This window comes from Heloderma suspectum, chromosome 2 (genome assembly GCF_057233095.1).
Source record: "Heloderma suspectum isolate Gila_16-S chromosome 2, 16-S_ref, whole genome shotgun sequence".
Lineage (NCBI taxonomy): Eukaryota > Metazoa > Chordata > Lepidosauria > Squamata > Helodermatidae > Heloderma > Heloderma suspectum.
The window spans coordinates 365,833,971-365,851,617 of NC_139459.1; the positions used below are offsets into that span (position 1 = coordinate 365,833,971).

At 45.2% G+C, this 17,647-nt stretch overlaps 2 protein-coding genes across 4 annotated transcripts in view; both read left to right on the forward strand.

The window, feature by feature from the left end:
- The window catches only part of LOC146355860 (uncharacterized), a 51,276-nt gene extending 46,002 nt beyond the window's left edge, over window positions 1-5,274 (forward strand). Inside the window, 2 exon segments of the mRNA XM_084831149.1 lie at window positions 1,294-2,621; window positions 2,623-5,274. Of these exon segments, the coding sequence (XP_084687275.1) occupies window positions 1,294-2,621; window positions 2,623-2,743 (1,449 nt within the window). The 3' untranslated portion in view covers window positions 2,744-5,274.
- The window catches only part of LOC146355864 (uncharacterized), a 33,991-nt gene continuing 20,396 nt past the window's right edge, over window positions 4,053-17,647 (forward strand). The window contains exons 1-3 of one of the 3 annotated variants that reach the window (XM_084830844.1): window positions 4,053-4,137; window positions 13,358-13,870; window positions 15,408-17,482. In XM_084830844.1, the coding sequence (XP_084686970.1) occupies window positions 13,486-13,870; window positions 15,408-16,933 (1,911 nt within the window). In that variant the 5' untranslated portion in view covers window positions 4,053-4,137; window positions 13,358-13,485 and the 3' untranslated portion in view covers window positions 16,934-17,482. Of the gene's footprint in view, window positions 4,138-13,357; window positions 15,108-15,407; window positions 17,483-17,647 lie in introns of those variants that run through there. The other 2 variants (XM_084830843.1, XM_084830845.1) reach the window with 2 other exon arrangements.

Sequence of the window (17,647 nt, forward strand, 5' to 3'; positions counted from 1 at the left end):
AAAAAACAAACAAAACCAAAAGCTTACCAAGTGCTTAAATTACTGGCTGTCTCTTTAAAGGCGATATCCCGTCAGCCAAGGCAGAGTCATCCCACAGGCAGCCTCACACTGAGTCCCAAACTTGAAGATTTCAAAAGGTCTCTTACCTTGGTGTGTGCTTCTGGGATATTCCGTGAATGGCGGTCCAAATTGGTTCGATTCTCCTCAGCATTTGGGATCTGAGTCAAGGCACCAAATTGTTAAGGAAATATCCGAGGCAGCTTAGGTTGAACAGTCAGAAATTTATTAAAGCACATCACGGTCGTGGGAGAGACAGACGAAACTGTGTCTCTCCCCCCAAAAGAAAACAAGATGTATTTATGCAGACGGAAAGCTGGAGAACAAAGAAAAACACACTACACATGCTCAGAAAGCAATTGGTACTCAGCACAGTCTTAACAGCACAGCGGCCTTCTTATCTTTAGGGATGAGTTGCTTAGGTGGATAGGAATTTCTTGCTTATGAGCAAATTATAACTACCTTCTCATGGTCACACGTGCGCGCGCGCGTGCACACACACACTCTCAATCCCATCGGGCACTTCACCTGAACCAAACTACGAGGCCTAGTCAGGCCTGCTTTCACATGTGGTTCCTTGGGTCCCAGGACCCCTAAAGGTCTTCTGCTTCTGCTCTCACCTATTCCAAAACTGAAACCCAATTCTGATTGCTAAAATGGCAGGCCAAGGAAAAAGAACTCACAAGGAGAATTTTCCATTGTTTGGGCCCTGGGGTGGGGTGGAGGCTAGAGTCTTATTGGGGTACAGGGAACACCCTGCTCTAATCGTATCCCCCGTTTGAATGCCTTTTTTGGCATTTCGGGATCCAGACAGAATTCTCCATCCTTCGGAATAACAGTCAGGTCTGCTCAGTGAATTAAACGATGGTCCACACTTCTGGACCAGATTTTCCTGACCAAAGTTTTTCTTTTCCAGGGCTACTTGTTTACTTATTTAACCCTTATCCCCAGTCCTCCACAATCCAGAAAATAGGACCCAGGTAATGACTGAATTTTCTTTTTCTTTCCCAAGCAGGTGATGAGCAGGACAGTGGGAACAATAAGGATCCACCTGTAGGGTCCTTGGAAGCCATCAGGCATGAAGCAGAGCAGGGGACCTCTGGGAATAAAGGAGAACCAAAGCGGCACAAAGGAAACCCATCCAGGGATGGGAGGAAGAAATCATCTGCATCTCAGAATCCTGATTTCCATGAATCTCTGATCCTACGGGATCGCAAAGGAATCAGAAGGAGAAAGTGTCAAGTGTGGGGGGAAAGACTTGAAGATCAATTGAAATTAACAAGACATTGCCAAACCCACACAGGGGAGAAACCATATAAATGCTGGGAGTGTGGAAAGAGCTTCAGGTACAGCAGTAAGCTTACTGTACATCAAAGAAGTCACACAGGAGAGAAACCTTATAAATGCATGGAGTGTGGAAAGAGCTTCAGGTACAGCAGTGCGCTTACTATACATCAAAGAATTCACACAGGGGAGGAACCATATCAGTGCATGACATGTGGGAAGAGGTTTCATGTAAGTGGTACCCTTACTTTACATCAGAGAACCCACACAGGGGAGAAACCATATGAATGCAGAGAGTGTGGAAAGAGCTTCAGTATGCGTGGTACCCTTACTGTACATCAAACAATCCACACAGGAGAGAAACCATATACTTGTAAGGAATGTGGAAAGAGCTTCAGTGTGATTGGTAAGCTTAGTGTCCATCAAAGAACTCATACAGGGGAGAAACCATATACTTGTATGGAATGTGGAAAGAGCTTTCGTCTAAGCAATTGCCTTATTTTACATCATAGAACCCACACAAGGGAGAAACCATATCAGTGCATGCAATGTGGAAAGACCTTCAGCCAGAGCAGTCACATTAATACACATCAAAGAATCCACACAAGGGAGAAACCATATCAGTGCATGCATTGTGGAAAGAGCTTCAGGAACAGCAGTAACCTTACTTCACATCAAAGAACCCACACAGGGGAGAAGCCATATAAATGCATGGAGTGTGGAAAGAGCTTCAGGAACAGCAGTAACCTTACTTCACATCAAAGAATTCACACAGGAGAGAAACCTTATCAATGCATGAGATGTGGAAAGAGCTTTAGTGTAAGCAGTAGCCTTACTTCACATCAAAGAATCCACACAGGGGAGAAACCTTATAAATGCATGGAGTGTGGAAAGAGCTTCAGGAACAGCAGTAAGCTTACTGTACATCAAAGAATCCACACAGGAGAGAAACCTTGTAAATGCATGGAGTGTGGAAAGAGCTTCAGGAACAGCAGTAACCTTACTTCACATCAAAGAATTCACACAGGAGAGAAACCTTATCAATGCATGAGATGTGGAAAGAGCTTTAGTGTAAGCAGTAGCCTTACTTCACATCAAAGAATCCACACAGGGGAGAAACCTTATAAATGCATGGAGTGTGGAAAGAGCTTCAGGAACAGCAGTAAGCTTACTATACATCAAAGAAGTCACACAGGAGAGAAACCTTATAAATGCATGGAGTGTGGAAAGAGCTTCAGGAAGGGCAGTCAGCTTAATGGACATCAAAGAATACACACGGGGGAAACCATATCAATGCATGGAACATGGAAAGAGATTTAGTCAAAGTGAGCTTTGTGCTTCGTATCAAAGAACCCATAGAGGAATGTGGAAAGTGCTTCAGTGTGAGTGGGGACCTTACTAAACATCAAAGAACCCACACAAAGTTTCTGGAAGATTATTTCTAAAGTAAATCTCTTAAATTCTCCTTAATTGTATCTAAGATCCACATCAGTCTAGGAGGATTAAATCACCATGTAGCAGAAGTGGTTTGTAACAGGGTTTTTAAATTGGCATTCTGTTTTTAAAAAGAATATTTTTAATATGGTGTTTTAAACTTTTTATACTTTTACTATTTTTTACTATGGGGGGTGGCCATGGGGATGCTCCTTGGTGTCTCATGCCACTGAAAAGTCTCTCACTACAACAGATTTTCTTTCTTTGTGACTGGGGAGTTAAGATCACACTTGTACAATAGAATTGATATGTGAACTGCTGTTTGGTATATATATGGGCAATTCTACTTCCTCATTTACAACTACTTTGGCAGCATTGTCTCTTTTGTGGCAACTGGCTTTCAGAGTGCAAGTACAAGGATAGAGCGAGTTGGAAAAAATACCTTATGGCAATTTTGTACTATCTAAATTTTAGGGAATATATGTAATATTGAGAATATATTTGCTTCTCTTTTCCGAATGTCTACATTCAATACGATATCTTAACTTCCGGTTACAGATGGCATCGTGATCAGCTCTTCCCTGTGTCTCTCCCGACTTTCAGTTTTAAAAATACCTCTTTGAGACTGTCACGTTATCTGGGTATTTGCTATTAACGTTGCTTAAGCTTTTGGGTTTTTGTTTTCCGCATTTATATTTGCTTGTTGTGCTTTTGGAGGTGAGAGGGGGATGTCAACACCAAAAGGAAAGAAAGCTTGGGAATACCGCCTATGCCCCCCATGGGTCCTCCCAGCAAAAGGTTCTAAAGAAGCAGCAGAAGGAGAGGAGAGGAGCTGCTTGTTTGAATAAAAAATGTGTCTTTGCAGTTATCTTTCCAGTCAAAGCAACTCAAAGAGCTTTTCAGTCCAAACGGATCGATCCAGGACTCCATCACTACTCTTCAAGGGTCTGTAGATTCGATGAATGTTTGTCTTCAAAAGATGGAGTCAAAAGTTAATGAACTTGAAGACTGGGTTACTGCTTACAAAACTGCAATGGATGCCTCTCATAGTGTTCTATCTGCTCGAATTTCTCAATTAGAAGCTCTCACTCAGAGAGCTAATCTGTGTATTCTTGGCCTCGGAGAGTTGGCTACAGATCTCTGCCTTGCTGAGTTTATGGATAAATTTCTGCATGAGTTACTGGCTTTGCCTTTTGATTTTCCACTTGATACTGAGTGTGCTTATCGTGTTCCTGGTTCTACATGAGGTTCTAGAGGGAGGCCAGTTATTGTTCCATTTCTACAGGCCTCCACTAAAGAATATCTGCTGCGTACAGCGAGACAGAGAGAGGAGAGCTCCGGTGGGGGCCAGCCAACGACAAGGTTATGCTCTTTCTTGATTATACTAAAGAAATTGCTGATAGAAGAAGACAATTTGCCAAGGCGAGAAATCTGGCAAAGCAAATTAATTTGCAATACCACATCAAATATCCTGCCACATTTTGCATTTTTTTGAAGGCCAGATGAAGTTTTTAAGTTCTGATGCTGAAGAATTATTTCTCACTGGCATTAACAGCTCCCTGAATTTGGAATTCAGCCACTTTCTTTTTTCCTTAGTTGCTTATCAGCATCTTCATGTTTTGTTTCCTTTTTGCATTGGTGTCCGCTGCTATCAAGTCTGGCCTACATGCCAGACCTAATTATATTGCATTCCATTGCTTCTTTTTCTTTCTCTTCTCCCTTTTTTTCTATTCTTCCCCCCTCCTTTTTTCTCTTTTCTTTTTGCATATGTATAACCATAAATGTATATATGATTTGCGTTCTTGAGTGTGTCTGTTACATATTTTGATGAAACACAGGTTATATGTAACTATCACATTAAACTTAGTTTAATAAGGCTATGTGTGTATGTGTCTGTATATGTGTGTGTGTGTGTGTGTGTGTGTATCTCCAGATAAAATATTACTTAAAATACCCATTTGTTTTTTATTCTTATTGTTATTCTTTCTTGCTGGTTAAATTTGCTTGTTTGTAATTTTTCTCTGTCTATGTATTCAATAAGTGGGAGGGGCCTAGCTGAATACTACAGTTACAGTTCCGTCCAAACGGAAGGCCAAAGTTTTTATTTTTCATTTCCATTTGTGTTAAGGTTTATTTGTTTTGGTTTGGGGGGGGTTGTGTGGCACCTTTTTGGTATCAGCTAAGCAGATGAGATTAAGAAGAGGTGGAAAGAATACACAGAAGAACTATACAGGAAAGATCTTAATGTCCCTGATAGCCATGATAGTGCAGTCACTGAACATCCTCGAGAGTGAAGTCAAGTGGGCCTTAGAAAGCATTACTAACAACAAAGCTAGCGGAGATGACAGTATTCCAGCTGAGCTATTTAAAATCCTAAAAGATGATGCTGTTAAAGTGCTGCACTCAATATGCCAACACATTTGGAACACTCAACAGTGGCCACAAGACTGGAAAAGGTCAGTTTACATTCCAAGTCCAAAGAAGGGCAACGCCAAAGAGTGTTCAAACTACCGCACAATTGCGCTCATTTCACATGCCAGCAAGGTGATGCTCAAAATCCTACAAGCTAGGCTTCAGCAGTATGTGAACCGAGAACTACCGGAAGTACAAGCTGGGTTTCGAAGAGGCAGAGGAACTAGAGATCAAATCGCCAACATTCGTTGGATCATGGAGAAAGCAAGAGAATTCCAGAAAAACGTCTATTTCTGCTTCATTGACTAGGCTAAAGCCTTTGATGGTGTGGATCACAACAAACTGTGGCAAATTCTTAAAGTGATGGGAGTACCAGACCACCTTACCTGTCTCCTGAGAAACCTGTACGAGGGACAAGAAGCAACAGTAAGAACCGGACATGGAACAACCGATTGGTTCCAAATTGGGAAAGGAGTACGACAAGGCTGCATATTGTCGCCCTGCTTATTTAACTTATATGCAGAGTACATCATGAGAAACGCCAGGTTGGATGAATCACAGGTCGGAATTAAGATTGCTGGGAGAATTATCAACAACCTCCGATATGCAGACGATACCACCCTAATGGCAGAAAGTGAAGAGGATCTAAAGAGCCTCTTGTTGAGGGTGAAAGAGGAGAGTGCAAAAGCTGGTTTGAAACTCAACATTAAAAAAACGAAGATCATGGCATCTGGCCCCATCACTTCCTGGCATATAGAAGGGGAAGAAATGGAAGCAGTGACAGATTTTACTTTCTTGGGCTCCAAGATCACTGCAGACGGTGACTGTAGCCATGAAATTAAAAGACGCTTGCTCCTTGGGAGGAAAGCTATGGCAAACCTAGACAGCATAGTAAGAAGCAGAGACGTCACCTTGCCGACAAAGATTCGTATAATCAAAGCTATGGTTATCCCAGTAGTAACGTATGGCTGTGGGAGCTGGACTATAAGGGAGGCTGAGCGCTGAAGAACTGATGCTTTTGAACTGTGGTGCTGGAGAAGACTCTTACGAGTCCCCTGGACTGTAAGGAGGTCAAATCAGTCCATCCTAAAGGAAATCAACCCTGAGTGCTCATTGGAAGGACAGATACTGAAGCTGAAGCTCAAATATTTTGGCCACCTAATGCGAAGAGAAAACTCTCTGGAAAAGACCCTGATGCTGGGCAAGACTGAAGGCAAAAGGAGAAGGGGACGGCAGAGGATGAGATGGCTAGATAGCATCACGGATGCAATGAATATGAACTTGAGCACGCTCCGGGAGAGAGCGCAGGACAGGAAGGCCTGGCGTGCTATGGTCCATGGGGTCACGAAGAGTCGGACACGACTGAACGACTGAACAACAAAAAGATGGGGACACAAATTGGATTATTTGATTTTTATTTTTTTTTAAAATTTTCAATTATTTATATTTTTGAATAATTTTATTTTTTCTCAGTTTCTATGCAAGAAGAACTATTCTAATGATGTCTGAAATGGTTAGTCCTAAATGTAAACTAAGGATATATTTGTTATACCACTTATGTTATATAAATTTAGGGTGCGATCCTATGGAGATAGGCGGCCCCCTCCAAACTCAGAGGTGACCGCCTATCCAATGCAGGGCAGGAGAAGCACGGAGGGGATCGTTCCCTCCACTCTTCTCCTGTCCTGCTTTTTCTGCTAGACAGCCCATTTCGGCTGTCTAGCCGCGGGGAGGCGCCTGACGACATGTAGGATGTGTTGTAGTGGCATTTCCGCCTTCCCCGCTCTGGAGCGCCCCCCAGAACACCTTGTTTTGGTCGCTTTGTGCTCCTCTTGCAAGCACGGAGCACGGGGCCATTCCTTGGTGCCTTTGGCATTTTAATGTTTCTCTTCTCAATGATGAGAAGTTTAAAACTCAGATGTTAGCTGAACTAACAGTATTTTAATACTAACAAGGGTATGGTGGGTTCGTGTGCCATTGAGTGGCAAGCCAGTAAAGCTTTTATAAGGTGCCGAATTATTTCTTATGCTTCTTATCAAAAGAAACTTTTAAAAACTCAAGAGATGTTTCTAAACAAGAAGCTGAAATCCCCTATAACTCAGTTTGCCACTTCCCCCACAGCACAACTTTATCAAGAGCTACAGAATACTAAGCATGAGCTGAATAATATTCTTTCACAGCAGACAGAATTTGCTCTGACCTGTCTATGACAGAAATATTGAGGAAATGGTGAATGTCCTAGTAACATTGTTGCACATTGTCTTAAACAGCATCAACATCAAAATGTCATTTCGGCTATCAAAGGTGAGAGTGGCAAAATATAGATCTTTCCTACAGACATAAACTCACCATTTTTAAAGTTTTATTCTGAACTTTATAGTTTTGGTAACAAGATGCCAGAGCAAGATACGGAAGTTTTTTTTTTCCTCAGATCAATCTTCCATGTTTAGATTCTTCAGGACAACAGCTCCTCTTAGCTCCTCTGTGTTTAGAGAAATTTATGAATGCAATAATGAAAATGAATACTGGGAAATCACCCAACATTTTCCAGTTTTTTAGGCCCAAAGTTGTATAGCCCCAAAACCATATTTTTGAGGTGGGCTCCCTTTCATCGTTAAATGACGCTTATATTACCGTGATTCCTAAACCAGGCAAGGATCATGCTTACTTTGCTAACTATCGACCTATATCATTAATTAATGTAGAAATCAAAATATTAACAGCAATCTTGGCCGATAGATTGCAACAAGTTATGGCCACATTAGTTAGACCGGACCAGATGGGATTTATTAAAAAAAAGGCAGGGGGCTGATAATCTAAGATTAGTTGTTGATCTAGTTGTTTTAAACCCTGAAAGAACTGACCAGGTGGCCATCATTTCCTTGGATGCAGAAAAGGCCAAAATTCATTGGAAATTTATTTTTACTACATTGACTAATTTTGGTTTTCCTATAGAATTTTTGAAATGGGTCAAAATCTTATACTCAGCTCCAAGAGCAAGAATAATGACTTAACAGTTTATTTTTGGCTTTTTTTTTTTACTTGGGCAGGGCACCAGGCAAGGTTGTCCACTTTCCCCATTGATATTCAACTTATGTTTGGAACCCCTGGCATGTGCTATTGGACAAAATAGTATTCATGGATTTGTCCATTTTGATTTAGAATTTAAAATTAGCCTTTATGCTGATGATCTTTTGTTGTTTATCTTGAAACCCCAGTTGTTGGTTCCAGCTTTGATGAAATTGATTAATACTTTTGGTGAATTGTCTGGCTATTCGATTAATTGGTCAAAGTAGGAAATAATGCAGATTGGAGATAGGGTATACTCTCGTGTATTAGCCAACTGGCAATTTCGACGGTGCCCAGAGTCTGTGACTTTTTGTTGTTTATTTGGTCAGTCGCTTCCGACTCTTCGTGACTTCATGGACCAGCCCACGCCAGAGCTTCCTGTCGGCCATCACCACCCCCAGCTCCCCCAAGGTTGAGTCCATCACCTCCAGAATACCATCCATCCATCTTGCCCTTGGTTGGCCCCTCTTCCTTTTGCCTTCCACTTTCCCTAGCATCAGCACCTTCTCCAGGGTATCCTGTCTTCTCATGATGTGGCCAAAGTACTTCAGTTTTGCCTTTAATATCATTCCCTCAAGTGAGCAGTCTGGCTTTATTTCCTGGAGTATGGACTGGTTTGATCTTCTTGCACTCCAAAGCACTCTTAGAATTTTCCTCCAGCACCACAGTTCAAAAGCATCTATCTTCCTTCGCTCAGCCTTCCTTATGGTCCAGCTCTCGCAGCCACAGGTTACTATGGACCTTTGTTGTCAGTGTGATGTCTCTGCTGTTCACTATTTTATCAAGATTTGTCATTGCTGTCCTCCCAAGAAGTAAACGACTTCTGATTTCTTGGCTGCAGTCAGCGTCTGCAGTAATCTTTGTGCCTAGAAAGACAAATTCTGTCACTGCCTCCACGTTTTCTCCCTCTATTTGCCAGTTCTCAATCAAGCTGGTTGCCATCATCTTGGTTTTTTTGAGGTTTAACTGCAACCCAACTTTTGCACTTTCTTCTTTCACCTTCATCATGAGGTTCCTCAGCTCCTCCTCGCTTTCAGCCGTCAAAGTGGTATCATCTGCATATCTGAGATTGTTAATGTATCTTCCAGCGATTTTAACTCCAGCCTTGGCTTCATCAAGCCCAGCACGTCGCATGATGTGTTCTGCGTACAGGTTGAATAGGTAGGGGGAGAGTATACAACCCTGCCGTAATCCTTTCCCAGTCTTAAACCAGTCAGTTGTTCTGTGGTCTGTTTTTACCGTTGCTACTTGGTCGTTATACAGATTCCTCAGGAGGCAGACAAGATGACTTGGTATCCCCATCCCACCAAGAACTTGCCACAATTTGTTATGATCCACACAGTCAAAGGCTTTAGAAGAGTCAATAAAACAGAAATAGATGTTTTTCTGAGACTCCCTGGCTTTCTCCATTATCCAGCGGATATTGGCAATTTGGTCTCTAGTTCCTCTGCCTTTTCTAAACCCAGCTTGTACATCTGGCAATTCTCATTCCATGAATTGCTGGAGTCTACCTTGCAAGATCTTGAGCGTTACCTTATTGGCATGTGAAATAAGTGCCACTGTTCGATAGTTTGAACATTCTTTGGTGCTTTGGTATGGGGATACAAGTTGATTTTTTCCAATCTATTGGCCATTCTTGTGTTTTCCAAATTTGCTGGCATATGGCATGCATCACCTTGAAAGCATCATCTTGCAAGATTTTAAACAGGTCACCTGGGATACCGTCATCTGCTGCTGCCTTGTCATTAGCAATCCTTCTTAAGGCCCATTCAACCTCACTCTTCAGGATGTCTGCCTCTAGCTCACTGACCACACCGTCAGATCTATCCCCGATATGATTATCCTTCCTATAAAGATCTTCCGTATCTTCTTGCCACCTTTTCTTGCTCTCTTCTGCTTCTGTTAGGTCCTTGCCATTTTTGTTTTTGATCATACCCATTTTTGCCTGGAATTTACCTCCGATGTTTCTAATTTTCTGGAAGAGGTCTCTTGTCCTTCCTATTCTATTATCTTCTTCCGCTCCTGCGCATTGCTTGTTTAAAAATAATCCCTTGTCTCTTCTGGCTAACCTCTGGAATTTTGCATTTAATTGGGCATATCTCCCCCTATCACTGTTGCCTTTTGCTTTCCTTCTTTCTTGGGCTGCTTCCAGTGTCTCAGCAGACAGCCATCTTGCCTTCTTGGTTTTCTTTTTCTTTGGGACGTTTTTTGTTGCCACCTCCTGAACAATGTTGCGAACCTCTGTCCATGGTTCTTCCGGGACCCTATCTACTAAATCTAGTCCCTTAAATCTATTCTTCACCTCCACTGCATATTCATGAGGAATATTGGTGAGCTCATATCTGACTGATCTGTGGGTCTTCCCTATTCTCTTGAGTCTGATTCTAACTTGTGCAATAAGAAGTTCGTGATCTGAACTACAATCAGCTCCAGGTCTTGTTTTTACCGACTGCATACATGTCCGCCACCTTTGGCTACAAAGGATGTAGTCAATCTGATTTCGGTGTCGACCGTGTGGTGAAGTCCATGTATAAAGTCGTCTCTTAGGTTGTTGGAAGAGAGTGTTTGTTATGCACAGTGAGTTGTCTTGGCAAAATTCTGTCAGCCTATGTCCTGCTTCATTTTGTTCTCCCAGACCATGCTTGCCTGTAATTCCAGGTGTCGTTTGACTATCCACCTTAGCGTTCCAGTCTCCTGTAATGAAAATAACATCTTTTTTTGGCGTACTATCCAGTAGGTGCTGCAGATCCTCATAGAACTGATCTACTTCTGCTTCTTTAGCATCTGTGGTTGGGGCGTATATTTGGATCACTGTGATGTTAAATGGCTTACCCTGAATTCGAATGGAGAGCCTTCTGTCATTTTTGGGATTGTATCCAAGCACTGCTTTAGCCACTTTATTATTAATTGTGAAGGTTACTCCATTTCTTCTGTCGTCCTCTTGTCCATAGTAGTGAAGTGGCCCATTCCAGTCCATTTCAGTTCACTGACACCCAAAATATCTATATTTAATCTTGACCTCTCCCCAGTAACCACATCCAATTTGCCCTGGCTCATAGATCTTACATTCCAGGTTCCTATGGTGTGTTGATCTTTAGAACATCGGATTCGTCGTTCACCACCAGCACCATCGGCTGCTAGCCGTCCTTTCGGCTTTAAGCTAGCTGCGTCATCACATCTGGGGCTAGTTGAACTTATCCTCTGTTCCTCCCCAGTAGCATTTTGACCATCTTCCGACCTGGGAGTCCCATCTTCCAATGGTATACCGACATATCTCTGGTTGTACAGATCCATTTAGTTTTCATGGCAAGAATACTGGGGTGGGTTGCCGTTTCCTTCCCCAGGGATCATATTTAGTCTGACCTCTCTGCCATGACCTTCCCGTCTTGGGTGTCCCTTCAGAGTTTAGCTCATGACGTCATTGAGGTGCTCAAGCTCCAGCACCACGACAAGGTAACGATCTCCAGTATATAAATAGCTCAAATAAATGAATAAACATAAGAGCCATGCTGGATCAGATGAAAGGTTTGTGTAGTCCTGCATTCTGTTCACACAGTGGCAAACCAGCTGTCGACCAGGAACCCACAAGCTCAAAGGGGAGGTGCTCCAGCCCCTTGACCATTTCAGGGTGCAATCCTATGCATGTTTAGGCAAAAAAAAGAGAGAAGATGAAGTTGCTCAGATTCGTCATGAATTGAACACCACAATTAATGCAGTTCCATTGGTAGAGGTGTTCAGAGCACCATCTGGTCCAGCTTTATTGGATGAGTTTCAGTTACTGAGGCCTGAGGATGCGGACAAGGTGCTTGGCCAAGTCCGATCGACCACTTGTGTGCTTGACCCTTGCCCTTCATGGCTTATTAAATCAAATAAGGAGGGGATGTCCGTCTAGGTCCAGGAGGTTGTAAATTCCTCCTTGAGAGAGGGAGTGGAGCCGGGCACTTTAAAAGAAGCGGTAATCAGACCACTCCTGAAAAAGCCTAACCTGGACCCGGAGGATGTTAACAATTATAGGCCAGTAGCCAACATCCCCTTCCTGGGCAAGGTGCTTGAGTGGGTGGTTGCAGGACAGCTCCAGGCACTCTTGAATGCGATGGATTATCTAGATCCATTTCAGTCGGACTTCAGGCCTGGTTTTGGAATGGAAACTGCCTTGGTTGCCCAGTGGGATGACCTCTGCTGGGTGAGGGACAGGGGGTGTGCGACCCTATTGATTCTCCTGGACCTCTCACCGTCTTTCGATACTATTGACCATGGTATCCTTCTGGGTAGGTTGTCTGGGTTGGGAGTTGGAGGCACTGCACTGTAATGGTTCTGCTCCTACTTGGAGGGCCAATTCCAGAAGGTGGTGCTGGGGGATTATTGCTCTGTGCCATGGCAATTATGCCGCGGGGTTCCACAGAGCTCTATTTTATCCCCCATGCTGTTTGGCATCTACATGAAACTCCTGGGGGAGGTTATCCGGAGGTGTGGGCTGAGGTGCCATCAATATGTGGATGACACCCAGCTCTACCCCTCTTTCTCATCAAACCCAGGTGAGGCAGTGGCTGTTCTAAATCAGTGCTTGGGTACGGTAATGGGCTGGATGAGGGCCAAGAAACTGAAGCTCAATCCAGACAAGACGGAGGTACTGTTAGTGGGTGGTTCATCTTTTTATCAGCTTAGGATAAAAAGCAGTTTTTATCAGCTTAGGCTGGTCTACCAACTATGCCCTTATCTGTACAAAGACAGCCTAGCTACAGTTATCCATGCTCTGATAACTTCTTGCCTGGATTACTGCAATGCCTTATACGTGGGGCTGCCTTTGAAAAAGGTCCGGAAACTTCAGCTGGTCCAAAATAGGGCAGCAAGATTGTTAACAGGGACTGGCCAGCGAGCTCATATTGCGCCAGTACTTTTCCAGTTGCACTGGCTGCCAGTCCATTTCCGGGCCCGATTCAAAGTGCTGGTATTAACATTCAAAGCCCTTAACGGCTTGGGGCCAGGTTATCTGAAGGATTGCCTCGTCCCATATGTGCCTGCCCAGACCTTAAGATCATCCTCAGTGGCCCGTCTCTGAGCCCAAGAGACTCCAACTGAGAGGATAAATTTCTTCTCCTAGTGCCTGGTGGCATGGCAGAGAGAAGGAGCTGGAGGGGAGCTGGACCATCACAAGCCACCTCAGCACGGCCGTTGGACGTATCAGCCTTCCTCCACTGCAGAAATCTGAAATGATGGCCTGCTGACATAATGAAGACGTCATCAGGCTTTGATTCTCCTGACCGGAACACAGCCCCCAACAGAGAGTATGAAAACATTCTGCTGGTGCCTTGGTACGTGGAAGAGAGAATGAACCGCAGGGGAGATGGAAAACGACCACCTACCTCAGCACTCCTGTGGGAGAGATGTGCCTTTCTCTGCACAACCGCTGCAGGGAGGAACTCAAGGGAGAGGAACAGCAGGGAGTCCAACCATTTTTCCCGCCTTCATAGTGACGGTCATCGTCGTGTGTCGCTTCAGTTGCTCCAGAGGCGAGAGGTACCGCTGCTGCTGCAGACAGAGTGTCTGTGTCCAGCCGCAGCTGGAGCGTGTCCCTGTTCTGCAGCACTGCAGTTCAACCTTTATTACAGTGAAGGTATGTTCTTTGATACTTACTTTACATGAATGTGCCCCTGTTTAGTGATTTTTTTGGTGTTGGGGCAAGGCCAGCAGCAAAGGATTCCATCCTCCATCAGCCTGCGTTAGGCAGCTTCTTCCCATGGGATGCAAAATGTGTGCCTTTATTTGTGGGCTTGGGCCTAGGGTGGGGGTGCTGGTGCGGCTGCACATGGCGGGGAAGGCCAGCAGCCTGTGTTTTGGGCTGAGAAGGACTCCATCCTCCAGCAGCCTGTGTTTTTCAGGCTGCATGGACTTCATCCTCCAGCAGCCTGTGTTTAGGCCTGAGAAGGACTCCATCCTCCAGTAGCCTGTGTTTTGCGGTGAGAAGGACTCCATCCTCCAGCAGCCTGTGTTTAGGCCTGAGAAGGACTCCATCCTCCAGTAGCCTGTGTTTTGGGCTGAGAAGGACTCCATCCTCCAGCAGCCTGTGTTTTTCAGGCTGCATGGACTCCATCCTCCAGCAGCCTGTGTTTAGGCCTGAGAAGGACTCCATCTTCCAGCAGCCTGCGTTTTTCAGGCTGCATGGACTCTATCCTCCAGCAGCCTGTGTTTAGAAGGACTCCATCCTCCAGCAGCCGGTGTTTTTCAGGCTGCATGGACTCCATCCTCCAGCAGCCTGTGTTTAGGCCTGAGAAGGACTCCATCCTCCAGCAGCCTGTGTTTAGGCCTGAGAAGGACTCCATCCTCCAGCAGCACCCTCAAACTACGTTTACACTGCACTACATTTGCGATTGTAGGCTGTTTGCATGACTTCAGCTTTGCTATCGTGAAATATGTTCCTGAGTTCCTCTCACCACCACCACATGCATTTATGTCTCCTCCTGCCCACCACGGAGACATGAACATGGAGAAAAGAAGAACCTGTAGTCAATCCAGCACTCAAAAGATGTGCAGATGGGCGACATTCAGTGCGGAGGTTGCAGTTCAACGATATTTGGAGGAGCTGGAACAGGAGGAAGCCCAAGGTGTGACCAGCAGCGACAACAGCCCCAGCACCAGCCCTCCCCGCAAGTGTAAGCAGCACACACCAGCAAATGCTGCCACAGAACGTGGCACAGGCACAGCCAGCCACATCTCCGGAGGAACAGGAAGCAAGTTCATGGATGGTGAGCGGCAGGACAGTGTCTCCAAAGCAGATGAAACTGTTCCCAAGGAGATTCCACAGCGGAGGAATGAAAGTCATGAAGTTTACATCACTCCCAAGGATGAATCTGGTAAGACTTAGTCAACCCTCCACCATGCTTTCCAGACTTTTAGCAGTGAGGACAGTTTTAGACAACTCTTGTGCAGCTTTGAAGTCTGTAGATTTTTTTTTTTGCACCTTGTGGCGAATGTTGTTTTCTCAGTGCTAGTGCAGTAGTAGCTTACATCTGCACCTTGGGTAACGTTGATTGCAATTCCAAGCTATGTTTCATAGATTTCTATAAGGACGCAGATTTTTTCTCTTTGCTATTATTCATGTGTAAAAGGTTGCATTTCTCCTGAAATTCCACTTCTATTTGGAATGTTTACAGAATGCCCACAACCGTCCTCCCTGCATGGGAGAGAGCAAGTGGGACAGAAGACGAACCAGGTCCAGAGCTGGCTGCTGATAATTACCTCGTGGGCAGCGGTTCACATAATTTGGCAAATAAGCCCGGAGGACTTAATTTCAGCAGTGATCCAGACAGTGATGATGAGGAGGAGTCCTTCTGGCCCTGCTGAGACTGAGTCCGACTCTGTGGTCCAGCCTGCCGGGTTCTTTGGGAGCAACCCCAAAGCTCAGGAACAAATATCCCCTGCCAAGCGCTCATCATCACCATCAACAATGCCACCAACAACACCATCCACAAGCAGAGACGAGCGGAAACGTGCAGCTCCCGATGCCGCCTCATCCAGAGCTGATACTCCCATTCCCCAAAGAAAAGATGGTGGCAGGGTGAGTTCCTATGTGTGGCGCATCTTCAAATATGCGAAAAATGATGGTTACGTTGTGGTTGGTGGTGTTTGTAGAAGTCATGTGCGCCTAGGAAAGGGAGGGGGCTGTGGACGAGTGGGCACGGCTGCCATGAGGCGACACATGGAGGTGCATCATACGCTTCATGTGCCCAAAGATAGTAAAGGCAAGTCCCTCTCGCAACAACCCAAAAGGAGCATTACCGCCTTCTTTGCCTCATCTTGCAAAGACCAAACGCAAAGTGGTCCGGGTGAGAAGGACACAGAAGACAACTTAGCTAAGAGACAGGTGTCAATGGAAAAATGCCTCACGCTGACACAGAAATTCCCATCTGACAGCATCCAGGAAGAAAGGTTGAACCGAGCCCTGACAGAGTTCATTGCTCGATGCATGCTGCCCTTCTCCACAGCGGAGGAGGATGCCTTCTGGGACTTCATGAAGGAATTATGCCTTCGCTGGGATGTCCCTTCTTGTCACTACATTAGTGGCGTTGCCATTCCAGCCCTGGCTTCTGAAATCAGAAGGGCGCTCCAACAGGATTTGAAATGTGCAGTTGGAGGAAGTATTCATCTAACGACTGACACATGGACAAACGGTCAAACAAAGTCTTATCTGTGTGCCGCTGCGCAATGGGTATCCGTCAGTGAGATCTGCAGACTGACTCGGAGAACAGCGACATTGGCCCTCACAACGTTCTCGGGGACACACGCTGCAGAAAGCATTACAATGGAAATCGATGGTGTTGTTAAGTCCTGGTTCGCCCCCTTAAATCTAGCATCGGGCTGTTTAGCAACAGATGATGCCTCCAACTTCCTGACAGCAGTCCACATTGCAGGGCTAAACCACATTCAGTGCGTTGCACACTGTTTGAACCTTGGGGTGTGTTCGGGATTGAACAACGCATCTCCTAAAATAGGCAAGCTACTTACGATGGCCCGATCCATATGCACCCACTTCAGGCAGTCCTGCTCAGCAGTGGAGGCAATAGGCGCCATCCAATGTAGCGTGGTCTTCCACAGCACAAATTCATCTTGGATGTGCGCACACGCTGGAACAGCACACTGCGTATGCTGCAGAGACTCTGTGAGCAGAGAGCTGCTATAAATTACTGCATTCTCGAGGAGCAAACCTTTGGTCACACCACAGCGGTGGGTCTTGATGCAAGACCTGGTTGACATATTAAAGGTACTTGATTGGATGCGCAACACACTGAGTGCAGACTGTGCTACACTGGGCCAGTGCTACCTGTGCTGAAGATTATAGGGGGGCGCTGAGAACATGCTGCGCTGGGCTTCGTAAGCGCACCAGTGCTGTAAACAGTCAAGCCCCCAGTCCTGCAGGTAGGTTCGCTGAATTCCTTCTGCAGGAGATTGGCACCAACACATGACTTTGACGAGGGGGGACATGAAATACATGGCTGCCTTGTTCCTTGAACCGCGGTTCCAGGATAGCACAATGAGGGAGGTGCTGCAAAGCCAGAACCGCGACTTCCAAAGTCTAAAGACCTGTTTAACGGAGAAGATCCTTGAGTGGCTGAAGACAAGGCCTCGCAGCCCCAGTGGCGAAGCGTCAGTACATGAGCGATGACGCGCCCGTGAGTGTCGCAACAGGATGAGGAGGCCAGGCCAATCAACTTGTTGGTGCCTCCTGCTAGTAAGTGACTTTAAGGAAGGGACTTTACAGAAACCCCCCACCTTCTCCTGGTAAAGAACTTAGTTTTCCAGGTAGACAAACCCAACAACCAGAAGTTAAGCAACACTTATGATGGTAGGAAGCTAGTAGGGTCGTGGGAGCATTCCACTGTGTTGCACTGAGTGT